Source organism: Cynocephalus volans, chromosome 6 (assembly GCF_027409185.1).
Source record: "Cynocephalus volans isolate mCynVol1 chromosome 6, mCynVol1.pri, whole genome shotgun sequence".
Lineage (NCBI taxonomy): Eukaryota > Metazoa > Chordata > Mammalia > Dermoptera > Cynocephalidae > Cynocephalus > Cynocephalus volans.
Window position 1 is genome coordinate 74,872,838 of NC_084465.1, and position 20,454 is coordinate 74,893,291.

Consider the following 20,454-nt stretch of genomic DNA (forward strand, 5'->3'; position numbering starts at 1 on the left):
TAATATAACTACCATAGTAAAGTATTCTGTACTATGAATGAATCCAGATTTTCAGAAATTTCACATCAGTATTCACAAGTAAAAATTGGATTACGTTTTCTTTTTTTATTGTTTAAGTCTTTTGCATGGTTATTACTTTTTGCCTTGAAAAAAAAAAAAGACAGTGGAGGATGGGCATGTCTTTTGCCATATTCTATCATTATAACATCCTAGAAAGTATTGAAATTTTCAGACGTGTATTTATGATTATTAACCATGAATAATCCACTTAGTCCATGTAAATGTTTTGGATATCTACACTAAAGAAAAAAATGAATAAATGAATGTATATAAACAGAAGGTTAGATATATGAGACTGAGAAATTCCGTTAATTTCTTCAGTGTAATTTGTCTAGATATTTAGTTAGGTACTAAGACCAAAAGATATTTTGGTGTGGTCTAATTATGATATCTATGGTAAACATGGCCATAATTATTTTAACTACTTTTTAAAAAATTAAAAAGCAGTACATGCTTATTATAGAAAACGTGGAGAACAAATAATATATAAAGATAAAAATAAAATTATTAAAGGGATAACCACTGCTAAGATTTTGTTATTGTTTTTCTGTGTGTGTATTTTAATAGCTTAATTATCTTATGACATATGCCATGCATTCTCAGTGGAGGCAGACATTGGTTCTTGCAGGACGGAAAAACAAAATTAAAGTGGTTTTTGAACCTTTACAGCTAAGCGCATCCCCTCAAATTATTATTCTTTGTACTTAATTTCTCTCAGATTTTCTTGAGTATCACACAAGCATTGCTGACATTGAGGTCATGAAAAACAAAATATAAGATCCAATGACAAATAGCTGGCTGTGATGTGAGGACTTTAATCAGTTGCTTGATCTTAAAGTTATTTCACAAGAGGTGGCTTGCACATGCCTTTTGACTGCCATTAAAACTTGATTTGACCCTGTTATTATGTCTATGTAAATTGATGATTTGCATATGTAAATCAATACATTACAATCTGTGAATAAAGTGTATTAGAAATTACTTGGCAAGTGTGATATAAATTTAAGTTAAATGTTAATATCTTAAACTTCAATTTACAAATTATACTTAGTCATTCTTAACCTTGTATCAAATAAAAAGGGTTAAGCTTTATATTTACTCTTCGTATGTATAAAGTACAGCTGTACATATAGTACGTAAATCAATAGTATATCTATGGCATTAAAATTTTATGGGGGGACAGTTCAGAAAATATTTCTAAAAAGACTCTTTTGGAGGTGATAATTTTTAAAAAAGTGAAGAAACACTGGCATAAATAACTTTTATCCTGCTCTCTCACTTAATGTTACATAGTAAACGTTAAAAATTATTTTTACCTGAAACCAGTTTTGTGCCCTGCACACAGTGGATAAACTACTTAATTAAGAAGTGAATAGTAGATTCATTTGTATTACCAGTACCAGTTATAGTCAGTTTTATCTCATATTTCCATTGATATGATAATCCATAAATGCTAGTAATCCACAAATACCCATAAAGTATTAAATCACTTTGTGATTGTTAGGGATGGAGAATTGTGAATATCAAATTAGAGACTGAACTATCCATATCACTAAATCTAAGTTTCAGCAGTATTCCCTTTGTAACATTTTTTTATGTATTATTATTTGAGGTGTTTCAAATAATAGGATCTTTGTACTTACCAAGGTCCTTTCAGTTTGTTTGTATATTTTCCTTTCTCTCAGATAATTCTAGAATATGATTTATATCTCTACCCATTCTTAAACATTAACTTACCACCTTTATCCTGGCCACCATTGTGCTGTGTGAAGATTCAAAAATGAGTAAGACAGAAATCTTCCACTTAAGCAACTTTGTCTCATGAGGGAGATAGATATGTAAATTGAAAAACTAAGGACTTATTACTACTTTAAAAATCCAAGTTAGGGCTGGCCCCTGGCACACTTGGGAGAGTGTGGCGCTCCTGCTGCGGGTTCGGATCCTATATAGGAATGGCTGGTGTGCTCACTGGCTGAGCGCGGTGCGGACGACACCAAGCCAAGGGTTGCAATCCCCTTACCGGTCACAAAAAGACCAAAAAAAAAAAAAAAAAAATTCCAAGTTACATGATATTATAGAAATATTGAAGTAAGCCATTCTTTAAGTGAGCCAAGCAAGCAAATGTTTTGCAGAATGAAATACATATAACAGTAACAACTAATATTTTATTATATAAATCACCTTAAACTAAATGTCATAACAAATAATATTTTAATTTCTAAAACTTATCTCACATGTATAATTTTTGCCAGTTCCAGTACAGTATCTAAAGAGAAAAAAAAATGTGAGAGACACATGCTCTAAGGTTGGGAAATGGGAATAGTGTATTTTTAATTGTATTTTTCTTCTTGGTTTTGCAGACTTCTGGTTTTTTACCCTCAGCATTATTTTTTTTCCAGAGGCTGGCTGGTAAGGGGATCCAAACCCGTGATCTTGGTGTCACAACACCACACTCTAATCAAGTGAACTACCTGGCCAACCCTGTTTTTGTTTTATTCACTGTCACTAAACTCCTTGACTTGAATCATATAAAATTTTTAATTCTTTTTAAATGAATTTGAAACTCGAATACCTTAAGTGAACTTGGAACCTAAGTAACCTGTCCAAACACAAATTGTTGTTATATTTTTCCTCTTTATAGATTGGGTAAAATGATATTTCTGAAACAAATATTTTCTTTTTTTCCCCTGTACAAGTTTTTAAAAAATCTAATAAAAATATAAGCCCTGGAGATAATCTTATTACAAAAATCTTATAGCGCAAGAAGGTCTACAAAAGGTAATGTTGTTGTCATATTCACATTATTTATATACATAAGAAAAATTTTGTTTTGCTGCAGAAAATTTTTTAAATATGTTCTTCCAGTTCCATTGAAATTGACAGTAGAAAGCAGTTAGTTTTGAGTAATTTAAAGCAAAATTTGCCCCTAACATAGAAGTGAATTATTTAAAAACTTACAAATTTATTAACAAGAGTCATATTGAGAGAAAATATTTAATTTCTGTTGTTGCTGTTATTAAAAGTAGGCATTCATCTATATTTTGCCTTTCAGAACCACTTTATTTATTTCAATATATACTCACTTGTTCTGATATTTGAAGGGTAGCTAATACATGACTTAGTGTCATTTGCATTATGTAAGAAGATTAATTTTACAAGCTATATTCTCATTTTGAGTAACTTTACATATTGACCTATGAAAGAACATAATCAAGTTAGCCTAATTAAATTAACTAATTGTCACACTCTGATGAATTTCATAATGAGAGGAAATTAAAGACAAATAGAAATCATCAGCCTTTGTTTTGAAATCAAATTTAAAAGATTTTACAAAGTTGTATTATATTTAAATGAAGAATGTATCTATTTCACACTAACCCTAAAGTATTGGTAACTTAAAATGTTAAAAGGCAGATGCCTAGAGAATGACAAGTATTTAGCTTTGTTTCTGAAATAAAAGAAAAATAAATTTTAAAAAAATGGAAAATACAAGACAAGTAACTTTTGGTACCTTCTAATATACAAAAAGTATAATTTTAGGTAAATACTTACAGAATTTTCCATAGAGCATGACTTAATGTTCTATTCCTGATAGTGCACTAATTTATCATGGTGATCAGCAAGTCCATATAATAACGATATTGACCTCTGGATTCTTGTCAGGGCCGTGGGGATGACTCAGCCCACCCTGCTGGTTGTTTGGAGCAGTAACTTTCCAAGGTCTTAGACTGGGATTTACAGTAAGAAATATGTGTCAACTTTCAATTCCCCACACATTTCTACACATCATCCTATACACATTCCTACATACACCCCTACGCACATCCCTATACAGGACTACGCATACCTCCATACACCAACCTTCTCATACCCCTGAACACATCTCTGCATATGTTCCCTATACACAGTTCTACAGACACCCCTACACAGCTCATCACACAACTCTACTGAACACACATCCTGTATATACACACATGCACCTCCTATGCCAAAATAAAACCCCTTCTTATCCTTACTGTGTGCAGTGTACCCTATTTTATTATATTCTGTTCAATTTCACCTGTAGAACAAATGTTCATAACTCACTAAATCCTCATTTTGTCTAGAGTGTGATGACTGTTATAGTACATTCTGACATATATAGTTCTGTGTGTTTTTTACTAGGTGTCTAGGTATGTGAATGCAGATAAAGAAGCAAATATACATAATCTAGGAGAAAGTAATATTTTTTTACATTGCAAATTTCGTGTAGTTTTTTTAAAAAAACTATTTTTGTGATGTGATCTTTTATTGTTCAGCAATGGTTTATAAATTTCTTTTTTTCTTCTCACCATGCAATAGACGAGCTGCAAGAATATCCTAGTGCAGAAATATTTAAAGAGAGTAGCAGTTCAAGCAAAGAGGTTCAAGTGATAGGATTTAAAAGAGGTTCAAATAATAGGATTGACATTTCTATACTGTTTGTGATAAAATGAAGCGATTCATGCCAGTATAATGGCAAGTAATTGCAAATGCTGGCATTATCTGAAATTATTCCCAACTGACATTGAGAAATGTTTAATCCTTGGAAGCATCTTTGATATATGGTCAGTCTTTTCATGTAAATGTCAAGAAGCCAATACTGTTTTCTGTTATGTTTATTATCTGTTAAGTGAAGTAACCTCCTTTTTTAATATCTACTTCTGTAAAATTGAAATTAGATGAAATATGCCTGAGGAACATTAGTTTGTAGACAGAGCTGGATTTGAATATATGTTACTTCACTTAGTAGCTGTGTCACCCTGGGCAAATTCCTTAACCCTTCTGAGTTATATTTCCTCATCAGGTACAAAATTGGTTCTCCAAGGTTAACTGAGGAAAATACCAGTCCAGTTATACCTGGAGGAGTTTTCCTCATGTTATACTTCTCATTCATTTAGCATAGTTGGAATCTTAGAATTTAAATGTAGAAGTGGCTTTATACAGTACCTTCAAGTTCTTTTAGATCTTGTTTCCCTCAGGTTATGTCTGTAGTTAAGAAATCTAGAGTACAGAAGGATTGTTAATGAATTTTCTGAAGACCCATAAGTAGTGGCAGGGCCCAGATAAGGATTTTGACTTTCTGTCTCCACGTCTGTTGGCCTTGCCCCTGTACAGTACTGATGTCCAGTGCACATTTATATACATTTGTGGTTAAAACTCTTACAGTACCTACACAATTCCCAAATAGTACATACTTTCCATGATTGTGCTAGATTTATTGTTTAGTATATGTCGAAAAAATTAAGTTTTTCTCATTGTTTTGAAATAAAATAAGTTACTTTGATTTTTTTCTTGCATTGTGTTATATGACAGTCTGAGGTTTATCAAGAATGTGATTTGATATATGGTTTCCACACGGAAGTTTGATCTTATGTACAGATTTTATTCTTTGAAATTAGTTTCATTTTGTACCAGTGCAGTATGTAAATCTCTACCTGATTATTGATGTTTTTGTGTTTCATTTTTTAACCCTAATTTGAACTTGTTTGTTTCTAGCACCTATAGTTTTTAATATTTATATGATTTTCTTATTGATTATTGATCAGTTTTTTCCTTCTTGGTACTTCCTTTTTCTTACCGTGTCATCTGCCAAAATCAAAAAATACTGCTACATGAAAGGAAAAAATCATAGCATGTTTTCCTCATATTAACAGACTATGAGAATTATTTACCTAGAAAATTTTAAGTGGCCATATTTTGACTATCTAGATATCAGAAATGGCAAAATAAAGTGAATAATTAAATCACTTCACTGGTTATTTTTAGATTAGGATTTCTTAGATATGGGGTTTTTTTTATTTGTTTCGCTGCTGCAGTTGCTGTTTCTCAGTTAAAACAAATAGTTTTATTGTTTTCTTCAAAGTATGCTATAGATGACAATGTTAAATTTATTATCCATGAAAAATCATGAACCATAAAGACATTTTATCCCAAACACGTAAAATTACAAATTTTTTATTTCCTTAATAACCTTATGTGTCTTTAGATTTAAAGCTGGTGGAAATACTTGATGCCCTTTTCTGTTCTCATAGTAATACAAATAATGATTATTCATTGCTCCATAATGGATCATTTTTATCTGTATCTTCTGTCTGTTCTGTTTATATAGAATAAATCTTTATGTTTTCTCATTTTTCTGGACTAAGAGATACAGATAGAAATAGGTTTGAAGTATCAGCTATAATTCATTGCTTGAAAGGAAAGGCCTTACCACTGATATTGCGTAGAAAAGAAAACTATCTAAATCATTTCAGCAGCAAACTTATAACCAAGATAACATCAGCACTTTCCATCTTAAAAATGTATCTTCCATACATTAAAGTAAAAGAGCAGTATTTTATTAAAAATACTTGTGACAAGTTTAACCTATCATCATCACAAACCTTGCTTAAAGAAGATCTTGTTATGTCTGATAGGGAAAAAAATGATGGCAAGATTTTGCTTTAGTCACATGTTCACTAATGCAATAAAATATAAGTGAAACAGTTCTTATGTTAGTACTTTGTAGTTTTCTACTGTAAGTTCTCAAAACCAAATTATTATTCTATCAAATATACAGTGATAAGCTTAACAAATTAATAGGTAGTTACCTAACATCATAAAGGTTATCAGTTTGAAAAAATCTAGATTTTCTTTTCTGCTCACACAGAAATCATAGCCCTGTAATTTAGTACTGCCTGGATTTTTGTTGTACAGTGAAATATTTGTATAGTATAGGAAGAAGCTATATACTACTTGATCCACATTATTTAAAAATTAGTAATATAAAAAGTTTTAATTATATCAGAAATATTTGCCTTGCTTTGGAAATCTAAATTTACATTTCTGATTTTGGCTTGATATTGGCTTTTCCAACAGTGAAAAACAGAATTTTATTGCACTATGATCTGTGTACTAAAAGGTGACCCTAAGCACCAAGGTCTAGAGTTCAGATCCCTGTACTGACCAGCTACCAAAAAAAAAAAATGTGTCCCTAAATAATTTTCTAAAGGTGGTATGCTATAGTAATTTATAAATAAAATATATAAACTTCACTTAGCGTAAAAATTTTCTGTAAATAACCGTGCAGCATTAATTTATTTTAATCATTACTTTTTTTTCATATTTTTCCATATCTGTGATTTATTTAGTAAGGAATTAAATGACGGATTACTTTAAGAACTGTACTTTTTAAAAATGTAATCATTTTGTTTTCATTAAGCAAGTAACATGTTCATTATAGATCATTTGAAAAATGCGGAAAAATAGATAAACAAAGTCATAGTCTACCTCCCAGAGATAACCACTGTTAGCATATTGTTCTACTGTTTTCTAGCTTTTTTCCCCCCCTTCATTTAACGAATACTTAGTGAGCATCTTATAAGTGTAAGGCCTAGCCGATAGTTCTGGGAGTACTGTGGTATGTATCTCTGTCAGGAGACAAACCGTCCTCTTGATGCTTATAGTCTATCAAATATATATAGATAAGTGATATGAGAGCTATGGAAGAAGATCCCAAGGTACTGTTAAAACAGGGGAGCAGGGAAATAGTCTTGATATTTTTAGAATGTGGTTGGAGTTTTCCCTCTATTCCAGTACTATTGCAGGTATATGCCCTCAGTTCTCTCTCTCTTTCTCTTAATTCCATTGGCCATTTCAGTGACGCTATAGGAGGAAAAACAGTTCTTGTGTGCATATAACCTTCATGTCTGAAAATTCACAGTTTTTAAAAAGCCACTATGGTATCATTATTGCTGCTATTAACTTAAATAGACTAAAAATGAGCAAATCTCCAAAATGTTGATTAGGTAGTTACTTTACTATGGGCAGAAAATAATTTAGCATTTCCAGATTGTTTTTATGGTAATACAAAGTTGCTGATTTACTTGTATAATTTGTGGAAGCATTTTTCTAGTTTTAAAATTACTGTTGCCCTAAAACAATAAATACAGTTTTGTCACAATTATATAACAACAAGTTTTATTAACATAGTTAATTTCATCTATTTAAAGAACTACTTTTCTAATCAAATAACTATATGCTTTGTTTGTACCATAAGGGAAATATAATAACAAACATGAAAGGTAACATGCCTTGTAGATATATGGAATATTACCATAGTTCTATTTCATTAACACAGTAAATTTACATCATAGAAACTAGCCTTTTAGTTTTTTCCTCTTTCAATTCTATTGGATACATTAGACATTACCATATTTTAAACTTGTTAGATTAGTACAAGTATTCGAAAGTAAACTGAGGAAAATAAAAAAGCATATTTTGAACTCAAATTATTTTTTAAAAAAAGTAACGGCAGATAAACTGTTGAATGTGTGGATCCTAAATTTTTTATTATAAACTAAAATAAAAAATAATAAAATTGTTATAATTAAATTGATTACATTATGATATTAAAATTATTTTTGGAAAATCTAGGCTTATGACAATCTGTTTTATGATATAGTTTCTAGTGCTTTCCAGTCAAAGTGTGAGGATTTCTACAATAGAGTATTTATTTACATATTACAAAATTATATTTTGAAATCAAATAACTTTAGTATGATCTAAGACTTTGTTTTTGAGACTAGTACTGTTGGAATATCTAATGGGAATTATCTTTGTTTCTTCAGGAGAAATCTTTTCACTTTCTTAATATTTTCTTGACAGCATATGTTTTAATATCTTCTTTTCTTTCAGAGACTCTAACATTGTACTCCTCCCTTCTCCAGCTATTGGCCCATTTCTGTACTACAGCAAAATTTCTAAACAGTTGTATACTCAGGACCTCAAATTCCTCCCCCCATTTTCTCTTTTTCCTCCGAAATTGGAAATGTAGATAAGAAATAAGTGAAAGAGTATAAAATATCATACACCTTCTGATTACAAATACAATTATAAAGATAATTCTCAGAATACTAAATTGAAGATGGGAAGATAATTCGGATTTGACTATCTACCTGTTTATGATTGAGAATATAAGGCAACGAATATGCATATTTTTTACAAAGCATTTATAGAACTCTGTTATGTGTGAGAGTTATCCTTTCATACATTCAGCTATGCATACATGTCACCATATGGTCATTTCCAGCATAACTAGGACATGTAAACTTAAAATGAGATGCTGAAAAATGTTCTGTTTACAGTAATGTGTAGTGGACTTACTTTTTATGTGAATCAGTGCCGTAGCTGTTTTTTGTTTGTTTCTTATTTGAGCTGAAAGCTGAGAGACCAGAATAGAGAACACATCATATGTTGTTTGGTGGGAGGGGGTATGTGTTTATGCTGCAAGAAAGGTTTGATTAAATATAGGAGATACAAAATATAACACTTAACAGAATACCCAGAGATAGTATTGTCAGCAGCTCAAGGCCATCAGGAATGATTTTACTGTGATTTTTTTGTGTGTGTGTCTTTCCATTATGATTCAAAGACGGCTGCTATAGCTTCAGTTACTACAGCCATGTTCCTGTAATTAAGGAGGAAGGGTGAAGTGCAAAATAGCATCTCTCATTCCCTCTTTAAACTATTTCAGCCAGGCCTTGATCCTTATTACTCCAATAAAGTGATTCTTGTTAAGGTCACTTACAATCTCTTTCTTGTCAAACTCAATAGTTATGCATCCCCTCTTTCTTGAAACATGACTGGCTCCTTGAAGTCATTTATTTCTCAGTTCAAATGTCACCTCTTTTATAGAGGGGCTTCCCTGAATACCTTGCCTAAGAAAAAGTGTGCCAAAATATGAAATTATTTATCTGTTAACAGTTTATTGCCTGTTTCTCCGTATTGGATTTTAAGGTCCATGAGAACAAACATATGCTGTTGCTCACTTCTGTTTCCTTGTCTCCTAAAACAGAACCTGGCACATAGTAGACATTCACATATTTGTAGATTAAGAAACAAATAGAAAATACATATATTATAAGCTTAATATAGCAATTATCATTTGTATTGAAAGACTAAGGTAGTATTTTAGAAAAGGAAGCAAAAATGATCATTTTTATTCTGGTTAAAAGAAAAAGCCCTTTCTACAACCATGTGCATCTGAGCTCAACTTTGGACCACAATTTTTGGAAATATATTAATATATGTTAAACTTTACAATAATAATAGTAATAGCTAACATTATTTTGAGTATCTACTATGTTATAAATATTTTTGCTAAAATAATTTGTATACATAATTATATATTTTTTGGTTTAAACCCAAAGTCATTCTTTGAGGTTGGGTTTTGGGGGGGGTTTTTTGTTGTTTTTTTTTTTTCATCTTACAGGTCAGGAAACAGACTGTATGAGTCATACCTTTTCCAAGGTTACATCAACAATCAGTGTTAAAGCAGGATTCAAGTAGGTTTGTCTGACACCAAAACCTATGCATTTTCTGCTGTGCTTATGTAGACATTTGAACATCACAATTGTTTTTCAATATCAATTCAATTTATAGGATACACACACACATACTTTTTTTTTTTTTTTTGTACAAGCTGTATTTGCCATCATTTGATATAAAATCAGATTGACTCATTATGGTCAGTAAGTCAGTACTGTCCCATCATGGCAGACAGTTCCAGACTGCTGTTGAGGAGACATGAATTCTGATTCCAACTCTACCATTAGCTGCCCAACTCTGGAAAAGTAAGTTATACACTCTTGAAAATGCCTTCTCTATCTACAGAGTAGAAAGAATGGATGAAATGATCTTCAAATAAGGTACCTTCTAGCTCTAAAATCTTATGGCTCTAGAAAAGAGTAGTCTAGAAAAGAAATATGTTGAAAATATCTTGTGATTTATCTTGGCATGTAGTTCACCTTTCGAATGTGAATTACTTATTTAATATATCAATTTGCTCTTTCTGGAATTATACATAGTGGGCAGTATTTCTGCTTTAATCAGTCTTGAAATTTAGGAAGATAATTAAAAGAGTACTGATAAAGAATTTAAACGTTGTTTGAATAATTTATAGTTTCATTGTTACCTACCATTGATTTTCCTCATATTATCAGTAGAGTGTCAGGTCCGCCGCTGGCTGACCCGAACAGCCCTAGCCTCGTTCCTTCTGGTGGACGAGCGAATGGCCCGGGATTCCTCTTTCCCTTCTGTCCCCTTTGGAAGGAGACGGGGGAAGAGAGCTGTGAAGAGAGGTGAGCACACCGCCGGCCCCAACCCAGCCCGGTTAAAGGACACTCAGATGTGGCGGGGGTTCTGTCGAGCAGTTCCGTTTATTATCACACAAGCACTTGCTTTTAAAGGCAAATGGGGAAGGGAGGTTTTTTACATAAGCTTATCAGCTTAAAGGTCAAGAGCGCATGCATCCTGTCTCAATGCCTAGCTATTGCAACCTCCAGCGCAGAAGCGCGTATTTGGCCAATAAGGGCTAAGGCAAGGTTCCCACAGACACTCCCACCCTACTTCCTCCCGGCGCCTTCTTAGGCTGCCGCGTTAATCCACTTGTAATGTCACTTAAGGTGGCGTTAGTTTTTAAGGCCTGACAATAAAGGTTCTTACTGAATTCTCTTATAACAGTGTTTCAATTGATTCTCTTGACATTTTCTAATCATGCAACAAACAGGAATGGTTTTACCTCCTTTTACAATTTTATACTTCATATCTTTCACTTTTCTTGTTATGATGACTAATATCTCCAAAACAAGATTAAATAATAGTGATATATTTATTATCACCTTGCACTTTAGTCAGAATGTTCTAGTGTATGATGCCAAATTTTGAGCTGAAAATATGTATGTTATATTAAGAAGGTATAACATAGATAAATTTAATTTTGAAAATAAAGTGCAAGTTGCAAAAGATATACGTAGTATGATACCATTCATTTAAAATGTGAAAGTATAAAAGATGCCAGGAGAGTGATTAATGTCTAACTCATTGAATTGGTCGTATCTGGTAAGAAGGAAGGGAGGGGAGTGGGATGAGGAAGGAACATCCAGAGGGCTAGTATAAGTGTTATGAATAGGAAGTTGTGATTACTATTATTGCTATGCTTGCAACACTTCATAACAAAATAATTTAATTTGCTGAAATGTGGAGGTGTCTGTGTTTGTTGGGTATAAAGAAGATAGGCATAAATCAAACACACATTTGTCTTTCAAATGTATAATTTTCTTGAGAGCAGACATCAGCTCTGTTTATTCTCTCTCTATCCTACACATATGGCACAGTGTAGGTATTCACTAAATAATTGTTGAATGAATAAAAATAAGAAAGAAGGAAGGGAGAGGGGTAAAAAGGAGAGGGATTTTTCATTAGTTTTTCTTATTCTTTCTCCTCATTTTTTCATATAATCATTATTTTTTTTTAAGTAAAGCTTAAATAGGCGTATAATGTTGCCAAGCTTTATGTGAACCTTTCTAGAAATCAACATAGTATTACATGTCTATGTTGCTGCTTGTGGTGTGTATGAAACATATAACACAAATTAATTATGGGATATACCACTTGTGTGTTGAGTCAGGCTATCTAAATTCAAAGGGTACAAAATGGTAACACAGTCTCAAATGTCTGCTGTTGCTCAGTTGTAATCCTGCTTTAATCAGTCTTTTGAGATTCTGTGTCAACAGGACATTTCAAACAGTGGTGACAGTTTGAAGTACATAAACATTCATATACAGTATATTCTCTAATTTAAAAGAAAATTGGAAGAGCCAAATTCTCTCTGTGTATTTTCTATGATAAAAGATATACCAGTAATTTAAAAAAGAATAAAAGCAAATTAAAATCTTTTAAAAATCCTGTCATAATGCAATGGAGAGTTATGAATTTAAATTTCCTGAGTAATTGTCAAACATTATGAAAAATAGCACTTTCTAAACATTTAACGTATTTTTGATTGAACAATGTGGTTTCCACGTAATGTTGCCATGAAATCATTAACTTTTGTATATTTCCTCTTTTTTATGTATTTAAATTTATAACTTAATTTTTTTAACTATAGCGTTGTGTTAGAGTTTAAGACCCTTGAGTTTGAACTCTCAAGAGCTCCAGGAGTCCTGTATGTACCTGGCTCTGTAGAGGCTTATGATTCTTACAAATAGAGGGGTTTTTTTGTTTGCTTTTTTGGCTTTTTTGCTTGGAAAGTAAGCTTTTCTGCTAGTAGCTGTCAAAGAAGTGAGAATGCCGTAGACTCCGATAATAAATTCTCTTTATATGAGCTTATTTTAGGACATAATATCAGCCCTCTTAAGGTAATGACAGAATTTTATATTGCTCAGAAGCTGATCCTTGCAACATTTTTCCATATACTATTTTTTCCTCTCCTATTTCCGTATGAGATTTAGGAAAAATGTCACAGCAAATCCTAAATATTATCAGAATACTTGGAAAATCCACAAAAAACAGTTGTTATATTTGTCAAAATTTTTATAAATAATCTTCAAGGAGCGAAATTGTTCTGGATTTGAGGATTGCTTTTTGATCAGCTCTACAAAATAGGCTTAGGACCTTTTTTGGACAACTAAGTAATCAATTTTGTCAATATCCATTGAGCAAAAATTGAATTATTTTGGAAAAATATATGAAACTTTTAAAATATGTTGATAGTGAGCGATTCTAATTGCAATCATGATATATTGAAAAGAAAATACTCTTTGGAATCAGAGCTGAGTTTGAATTCCAGCACCTCTGATATTTTTAGATGTGTGACCAAGAGCAGTTTCTTAATGTCATGAATCCTCAATAGAAAGTGGTAATACTTATGATAATACTTATCTTGCCTGGCTTTTGTGTGAATTACATATCTTGCTTGTAAATACTTGGTATTTAGGAAGCATTTAAAAATTTTGTGTTTGAACAATTGGGTGTTACAAAGCAAGAGAGGCCTTATGGCTTGGGGCTGGGGGAGGGTGGGTTGGCAGGTTAGAGGAGGAGAAGCAAGAGTTTTGTACATGGTGTGTTTGAGGTCCCTATTAAAAGTTCAATGGAGACATCAAGTAGCAGTTGGATATATGAGCTTAAAGCTTGGTATAGATGTCATGACTGAAAATATAGAGTGATCATCATAAGCTAGATGTCATCTCCAGATAAAGGTTATCAAAGGACAGCAGGGTCATCTCCAGATAAGCCTATCAAAGGGGACAGCAGAGTTCTAAGGACATCCATTAAAGTGAAGTTAAAAGAAATAAAAGATAAGGGAACAACTCAAAGAAGTAGAATAAGAAATTTAAGAAAAATGCCAATGTTGGATTGGTAAGAATTTTTTAATTAAGAGAAGACTCAGCTGCTTTTAACATTTCATACCTTGTATATTCAGAATTGAGAAGATTAAGTGGTTATAGGGTTAAATTAATTAAAGAAGACTTTGTGTGTTCTGACATTATCAATGTGTTGACTTTTAACCTTAGGCTTGTTCCCCAGAGTCACAGGATGGCTACAGAGACTCCACATATTTCATGTGATACTACCTAGAGGCCAATGGAAGTGATCCCCATCTTAGGTTATTTTTCTCATAATGGGGAGTACTTTCCCAGAATCTCTCCAGTAGGCTTCTGTACATGAATCAGTTCATGTCTCCAATAGTGTCTACTCTGATAATGATAGTTGTAGTGGATTGAATTATGTTCCCCCAAAACTCCCTGAAGCTTGAATTGTGTCCCCCAAGTTGTATGTATTAGAAACTTGGTCACCACTGTGACTGTTAAGAGGGTGGGAAATCCTATTATGGTAATTGAGAAGTGGAGCCTTGAAGAGGTGATTGGATTGTTGGACCATGCTGTAGTGAATGGATTAAAAATGGTGGTCAGGGTATGGTTCTGAGGGCTCTAAAAGAAGAGAGAGGAGGGTCTGTCTCGCTCTCTCTCTCTCTGTTTTCTCTGCTTCCACCATCTTACAGTGTGAGACCCCTGGGTCACTGTCGCCAGCACCAGATGGACTTTGGACTTCCCAGACTCAGAAACTGTAAGCAGTAAATTTCATTTTCTTCATAAGTTACTCAGTTCCACATATTTTGTTATAAGCAACAAAAACGGACTAATACAATAGTCAAACACATTTGAAAGAAACTAAGAGATTTGACCAGGTTATTTATATGGAATTTATATAACAATGAAGTTCCTGTGATTTGGACTATTTAGTTAATAATTACTATTATATTTATAATAAGGAAAAATGACATTTGCCATATATTTATATAGACTTCCTCAATTTAAAACGTTACATCCATTTGAGTCGTATCTGTACATTTACATATGTAAAAGTAAAACAAAATTTAAATATTACTTCAGAAAGATGAATTACATTACTTTCATTTTATCTTCCAACTCCAATATTCAGTATTTCCAAAAATCTAAGAATTCTTTGTATCTGTAAGATTATAGCCTATTCTTTTGAGCAACTATATCTTTAAAAGGATCTTAAGTCAATTCAGTAAACTGTATTTTTCTAATTTTACACCAAATCATTATTTATTGTTTGTGTATGTTGATCCTACCTAGATTGCCAAGATTGTTTTCATTTCAATTGGACCACCACAATAAGATTGTTGCTTTATTCAGGGAGAAAAAAACATTAGTTTACATTCATCTTGAGTGACAACATTATGCAAACTGTAAGGGAACTCTGGGAGGAACTTCAGTCAGAAATGCTAATCATAGGCCCATGGTGTGATTTTTATTTTTTTATTTTTTATTTTTCTTTTATTTATTTATTTATTTATTTATTTATTTTTTATAGTTGTTGTTTTTTTATTCTTCCAAATTTTATTTTATTTTGTCATTATACAATGTCGTTGATTATTGTGGCCCATTACCGAAACCTCCCTCCCTCCTCCCTCTCCCCCCTCCCTCCCAAGAATGTCCTTTCTGTTTGCTTGTCGTACCATGGTGTGATTTTTAAAGGAGTTATTTAATTATTAGCCCTTCCCTAAGTGTAATTTATAAATGAATACCTTTGAGCATAATCATTCACACTACTAACTTATTTTTTAATTTACTCTTGCTATCTTTGAGTAATACAAACAATTATGTTGTAATACAAACCATTGAAATTGCAAGATCCAGAAATTAAAGAGAAGATGGAATTGGGTTCTATTCAATATAATGAGAAAGCACTGTTTTTGAAGAAGATCCCTACTGCCTACCTGCTTATCAGTAGGCCATTGATGATTAAAACTTGTCATAAAGTTAAGCCTGTAAAGAGGAGGGAATAGAATAATTTGTGCTTCCTGTGGGCCAGTATTTGTGCTAAGCTCCTAACATTTTATTTCATTTAATACCTTTAGCCATCAGAAATAGTTATTACTGTTTTATAGATGAGAAAAGTGAGGTCCAGATAGGTTAAATGATTTCTTCAAAGTAGTTTTGGATAGTGTGTGTATCAAAGTTGTGGTTTGAGTCTAGGTTTGACAGTCACCAACCACAATGCCCAAGTTTCCTTTAAACAAATATAAAATATATCTAAAGTAACCAGCCATTGAGCATTGTTGTAATGCTAGAACCAGAAAAAAGCAATGTGGCCTCCGTTTCCATGTCATTTCCCACTACTTTCCTCTCTGTCACTGGGCTTCAACTGACCTTAACTTTCTCACTGTTTTGTCTACTACTTAGAATATTCTTCCCTGTATTCTTTTCCTTCTTATCCTTCAGGTCTCAGTGTATTAGTCATTTTCTGGAGGGTGGAGCACTTCCCTGAAACTTTAAGGTCCTTCTACTAAAACTCTCATAACACTATATTTTTCTTTTATTGAACTTATCATAATTACAGTGGTATAGTTACTCAAGTAATCATTTTAGTTACAGACTGTAAGCTCCTTAAGTCAGGGACTATGTCTCTCTTATATATATCACAGCTTTTTGGGTTTCTTTTTTTTTTTTTAGCACCCAATAGAGTGTCTAACACATAATTGATACTCAGGGAGGAATGGATGGATGGCTTATATACTTGCTGTATATCTTTTTTAAATGGGGTATTTGAAAATGTCATAGTATGAAAACATATTTATTCTAGTGTCCTATATCCAGATTATGAATTATTGGGAAATACTTTTTACTTATAGAATTAATTAATTGGCCATATAAATCATTGGTTACATAAGTGCATTTTCAGATAAACTTACAAGTGATTTGATATTTTCCAGTGACCTGCTTTTGTTAGTCACTTAAGTACATACCGATAGATGGTTTTCATTATGGCAACAGTTTAAAGCAAACAGTTTAAAACATTTAATCATTTTTTTAAAGAAAAGCAAAGTACGGTAGTTAAGAGAGAATCTATTTTTGACACTGATTATAAAGTGCCACTACTGGGGAATATTTTTGTATGGAATTTTCTAAAGTAGTATTTTTAACTTTTCTTGAAGCAAAATCAACTTTTTTAATTCCTGAAAAATTAATGTGCCATAGGAAATGTGTTACTTGGATGTCTCATGAGCTATTAATTTCTAAAAAAATATGAAGATTAATGGGTTCACTCTGGGGAAAATAGCATTCAACTTGAAATAAGGATATTTGAGGCATCTTAATCTGTTCAGTTGGGAGTAAAGTTTTAAAAATTCACTTTCTAAATAGAAGTTTATTTCTGAAATGTGTCATCCTTGATGTTGAGTTTATCTTAATAAAAGAGGCAGTGTAAGTTACATTGAGAAGTATTTGTTTTAAAGATTCACAATATTAATCTTTTTGGGCATGAGGAAAGGTATATTATTTTAATGTCATAGCCCAACTCCATATAATACTAATCATTAAAAAAAACAAACTCTCATATATTGTGGTTGAATTTTCTTTACCACGTTTGTATACCTAATGTACTTTATTATATACTTTGTCATTGCATTGTAATTATTTGCTTGCCTTTCTACCACATTGGAGCATGAGATCCTCTAAGCAATAAGACATTTTATTCTTCTTTGTTATCTCCAACACCTTGCCCAATATCTGGCACACAATCATTATGCAATAAATTTTTGTGGGAGGAAGAAAGGAAGGATTCTAGGAATAGAACTTACTTCAAGAGTTAATACCTAAAAAAGTTTAATGTGAATCAGTGTACAAATTGTATTCCAGACTCTTGTAAAATAGAAAAATTATTTGATCAATGCAATCACCTCTGTCAGTGGGTTACCAAGGGAAAAAACAAAAAAAGCAAAGTGGTTCTGTAGGTGTTGGTTGCCTAACATTTTCACTTTGTTTTGACATTTTATATGCAGTTACGTCAGTCCTAGATCAAATGATGCTACCATGTAGAAATTTCTTTCGTTGAGCAAAAGTACTTTTCTTCTAGATAATAGTCAGATATCATTTTGAAACCCCGGATTAAAGGAACTGAAATAAAATGCCAGCATTAATAAGAACATCTGCTACCCAAAGAAACTACAATTGAAAAAATAAAAAACCAATTCTGTTGTATCTTATCATATTACGATTGAATCTTGTTCTAATAGTTCTTAAACTACATGAATCCAAAAAACATGACAATGAGATTCAGTTGTGAAACATCACTCAAAGTTACTGAATGACTGTATGATTTTACTACCAGGTAGTAAATACTGATTTATAGTGTGGAGTACATAATGAGCGGTTCATATCATAGAAATGCCAAAACCTCATTATCCATAACTCTGACTACCTCTGCATATTATTTTGGTAGGTAACTTTATAGTACTTGAAACCAAAGTATACTTATTTCTAAGTCATCTAACAACTTTTTTATTTTTTATGTTAAGATAACTTTAAATTTTGAAAGAGTTTAAAAAATAGTATGGAGAGTTCTGATATACCCTTAACCTAGTTTCTCCTTATGTTAACATTGTATATAAACACAGAACAATTATCAAACCTAAGAAGTTAACCTGAGTACAGTACTATTAAATAACCTATAGAATTTGTTTGGATTTGACCAGTTTTGCCATTAGTGCCTTTTTTTTTTTTTTTGGCCTGGAACCCCATCCAGGATTTCCTATTCTATTTCATCATCATGTCTCCTTAATTTCTTTCAGTCCATGGCAGGTCCATTTCTTTTCTTGCCTTTTATGATCTTGACACTTTCAAAGATTACTACTCAGTTATTTTGTAGAATGTCCCTTAATTTGAGTTTGTTTGATATTTTGTCATGATTAGATTGAAGTTGTGCATTACACAGAAGTTTACCACAGACCAGAGGTGATGTCACTTCTCAGAGCACTGCATCAGGGGAATATGATGTCAATATGTATTACTAGTGTTGTTAATCTTGATCAAATCAGATAAGGTGGTGCTTGTCAGCGTTCTGTACTTTAAAGTTACTACTTTTCTTTTAAGTTTAGAAGACAGTTTGGGGAGTTGTTTATTTTATTTCTGAGTCACTAGGTAGTTTTAAGAATCTGGTGAAGAAATTGATTTCGTGTTTTTGTCAGTCGGGTGGTCAGTATTTTCATACATAAATGGGTGGTTAGATAAGATCTCTTAGGATTCTTTCAACTTTAATAATAAGAGAATGAGAGAAATTCCCCATACATATCATACTTGCTTTCAGATTGGTCTCTGAAGTCCATCTTTTAATTTGAGGTGGCTTTTGAGATGCGTATCTTGACAGCTTCCTGTTTAACAAGGTATTGTACATTAAAGACATCTTAAATTGAGACAGTTTGTAAATTTCCTAATCAAAAATCTGTTATATAGACATTTTATTATTTAGATACTAAGTTGTTTCTTAGTCTGAAAATTGTCAACTTAAAATATTTACAGTTTATCTAGCCTCAGAAGTAATAATATTAAAAGAATTTTAAGTATTGGAATACTTTAAATCAGTCTACATTGTATCTTAATGCAAATAACAGTTTTCACTTTGCATCTTATACATTTGATTCAGTAAAGTCAAATTATTATGTAAATAATATCATTTTCATTAAGGGAGTTTGTGTTACCTTTTACTTTTTGAATATCTTCTATCCTAAAATAGTATTGATTGTTATATTACCATCTATATAAATTCAGTTTTTCTTTGACAGTAATATGAGCTATAACTATTCTTTGTTTAGAACATAAAGACTCAGCAAAGGAAATGTAAAATTATATTCTCAGTATTTTCTGTTATTTTTTATTGTGGTATAAATTAAAATGTCCAAATATTATGATTATGATTTTCCTAATGGCAATATAGAAGTCAGTTTGGGTAAAAATTAACCTTAAGGCCTGACTAAGCAAAAAAATGTTAAATACCTGTAGTGCCTTTTCAGTCTGTGTTGCATTAAAATCCTCATTGTCCAATGAAGGATAAACAAAATGCTGTCACATCCTATTAAAGAAGGCACTACTTTCACAATGGCCAATTCCAGCATCATGATTGTTGCTTATATTAATGAATAAATAATATATGTTACATATAAGTATCAACTGATTTTTATCCAACCTGAGAAATCTCTTGGCTATGGAACTGTAGTGACCTTGCCTATCTTGAACATTTTTAACATTA

The 20,454-nt window shown here is 31.9% G+C and overlaps 1 protein-coding gene across 5 annotated transcripts in view; it reads left to right on the plus strand.

The window, feature by feature from the left end:
• Positions 1-20,454, plus strand: part of PHF14 (PHD finger protein 14) — a 168,058-nt gene that overhangs the window by 140,380 nt on the left and 7,224 nt on the right. For 2 of the 5 annotated variants that reach the window (XM_063099411.1, XM_063099412.1), the window contains exon 18: positions 14,903-14,967. The exons of 2 other annotated variants lie outside the window; for them this stretch is intronic. In XM_063099411.1, coding sequence (XP_062955481.1) covers positions 14,903-14,967 — 65 coding nt within the window. Of the gene's footprint in view, positions 1-11,063; positions 11,128-14,902; positions 14,968-20,454 lie in introns of those variants that run through there. One more of the 5 variants, XM_063099415.1, reaches the window with a different exon arrangement.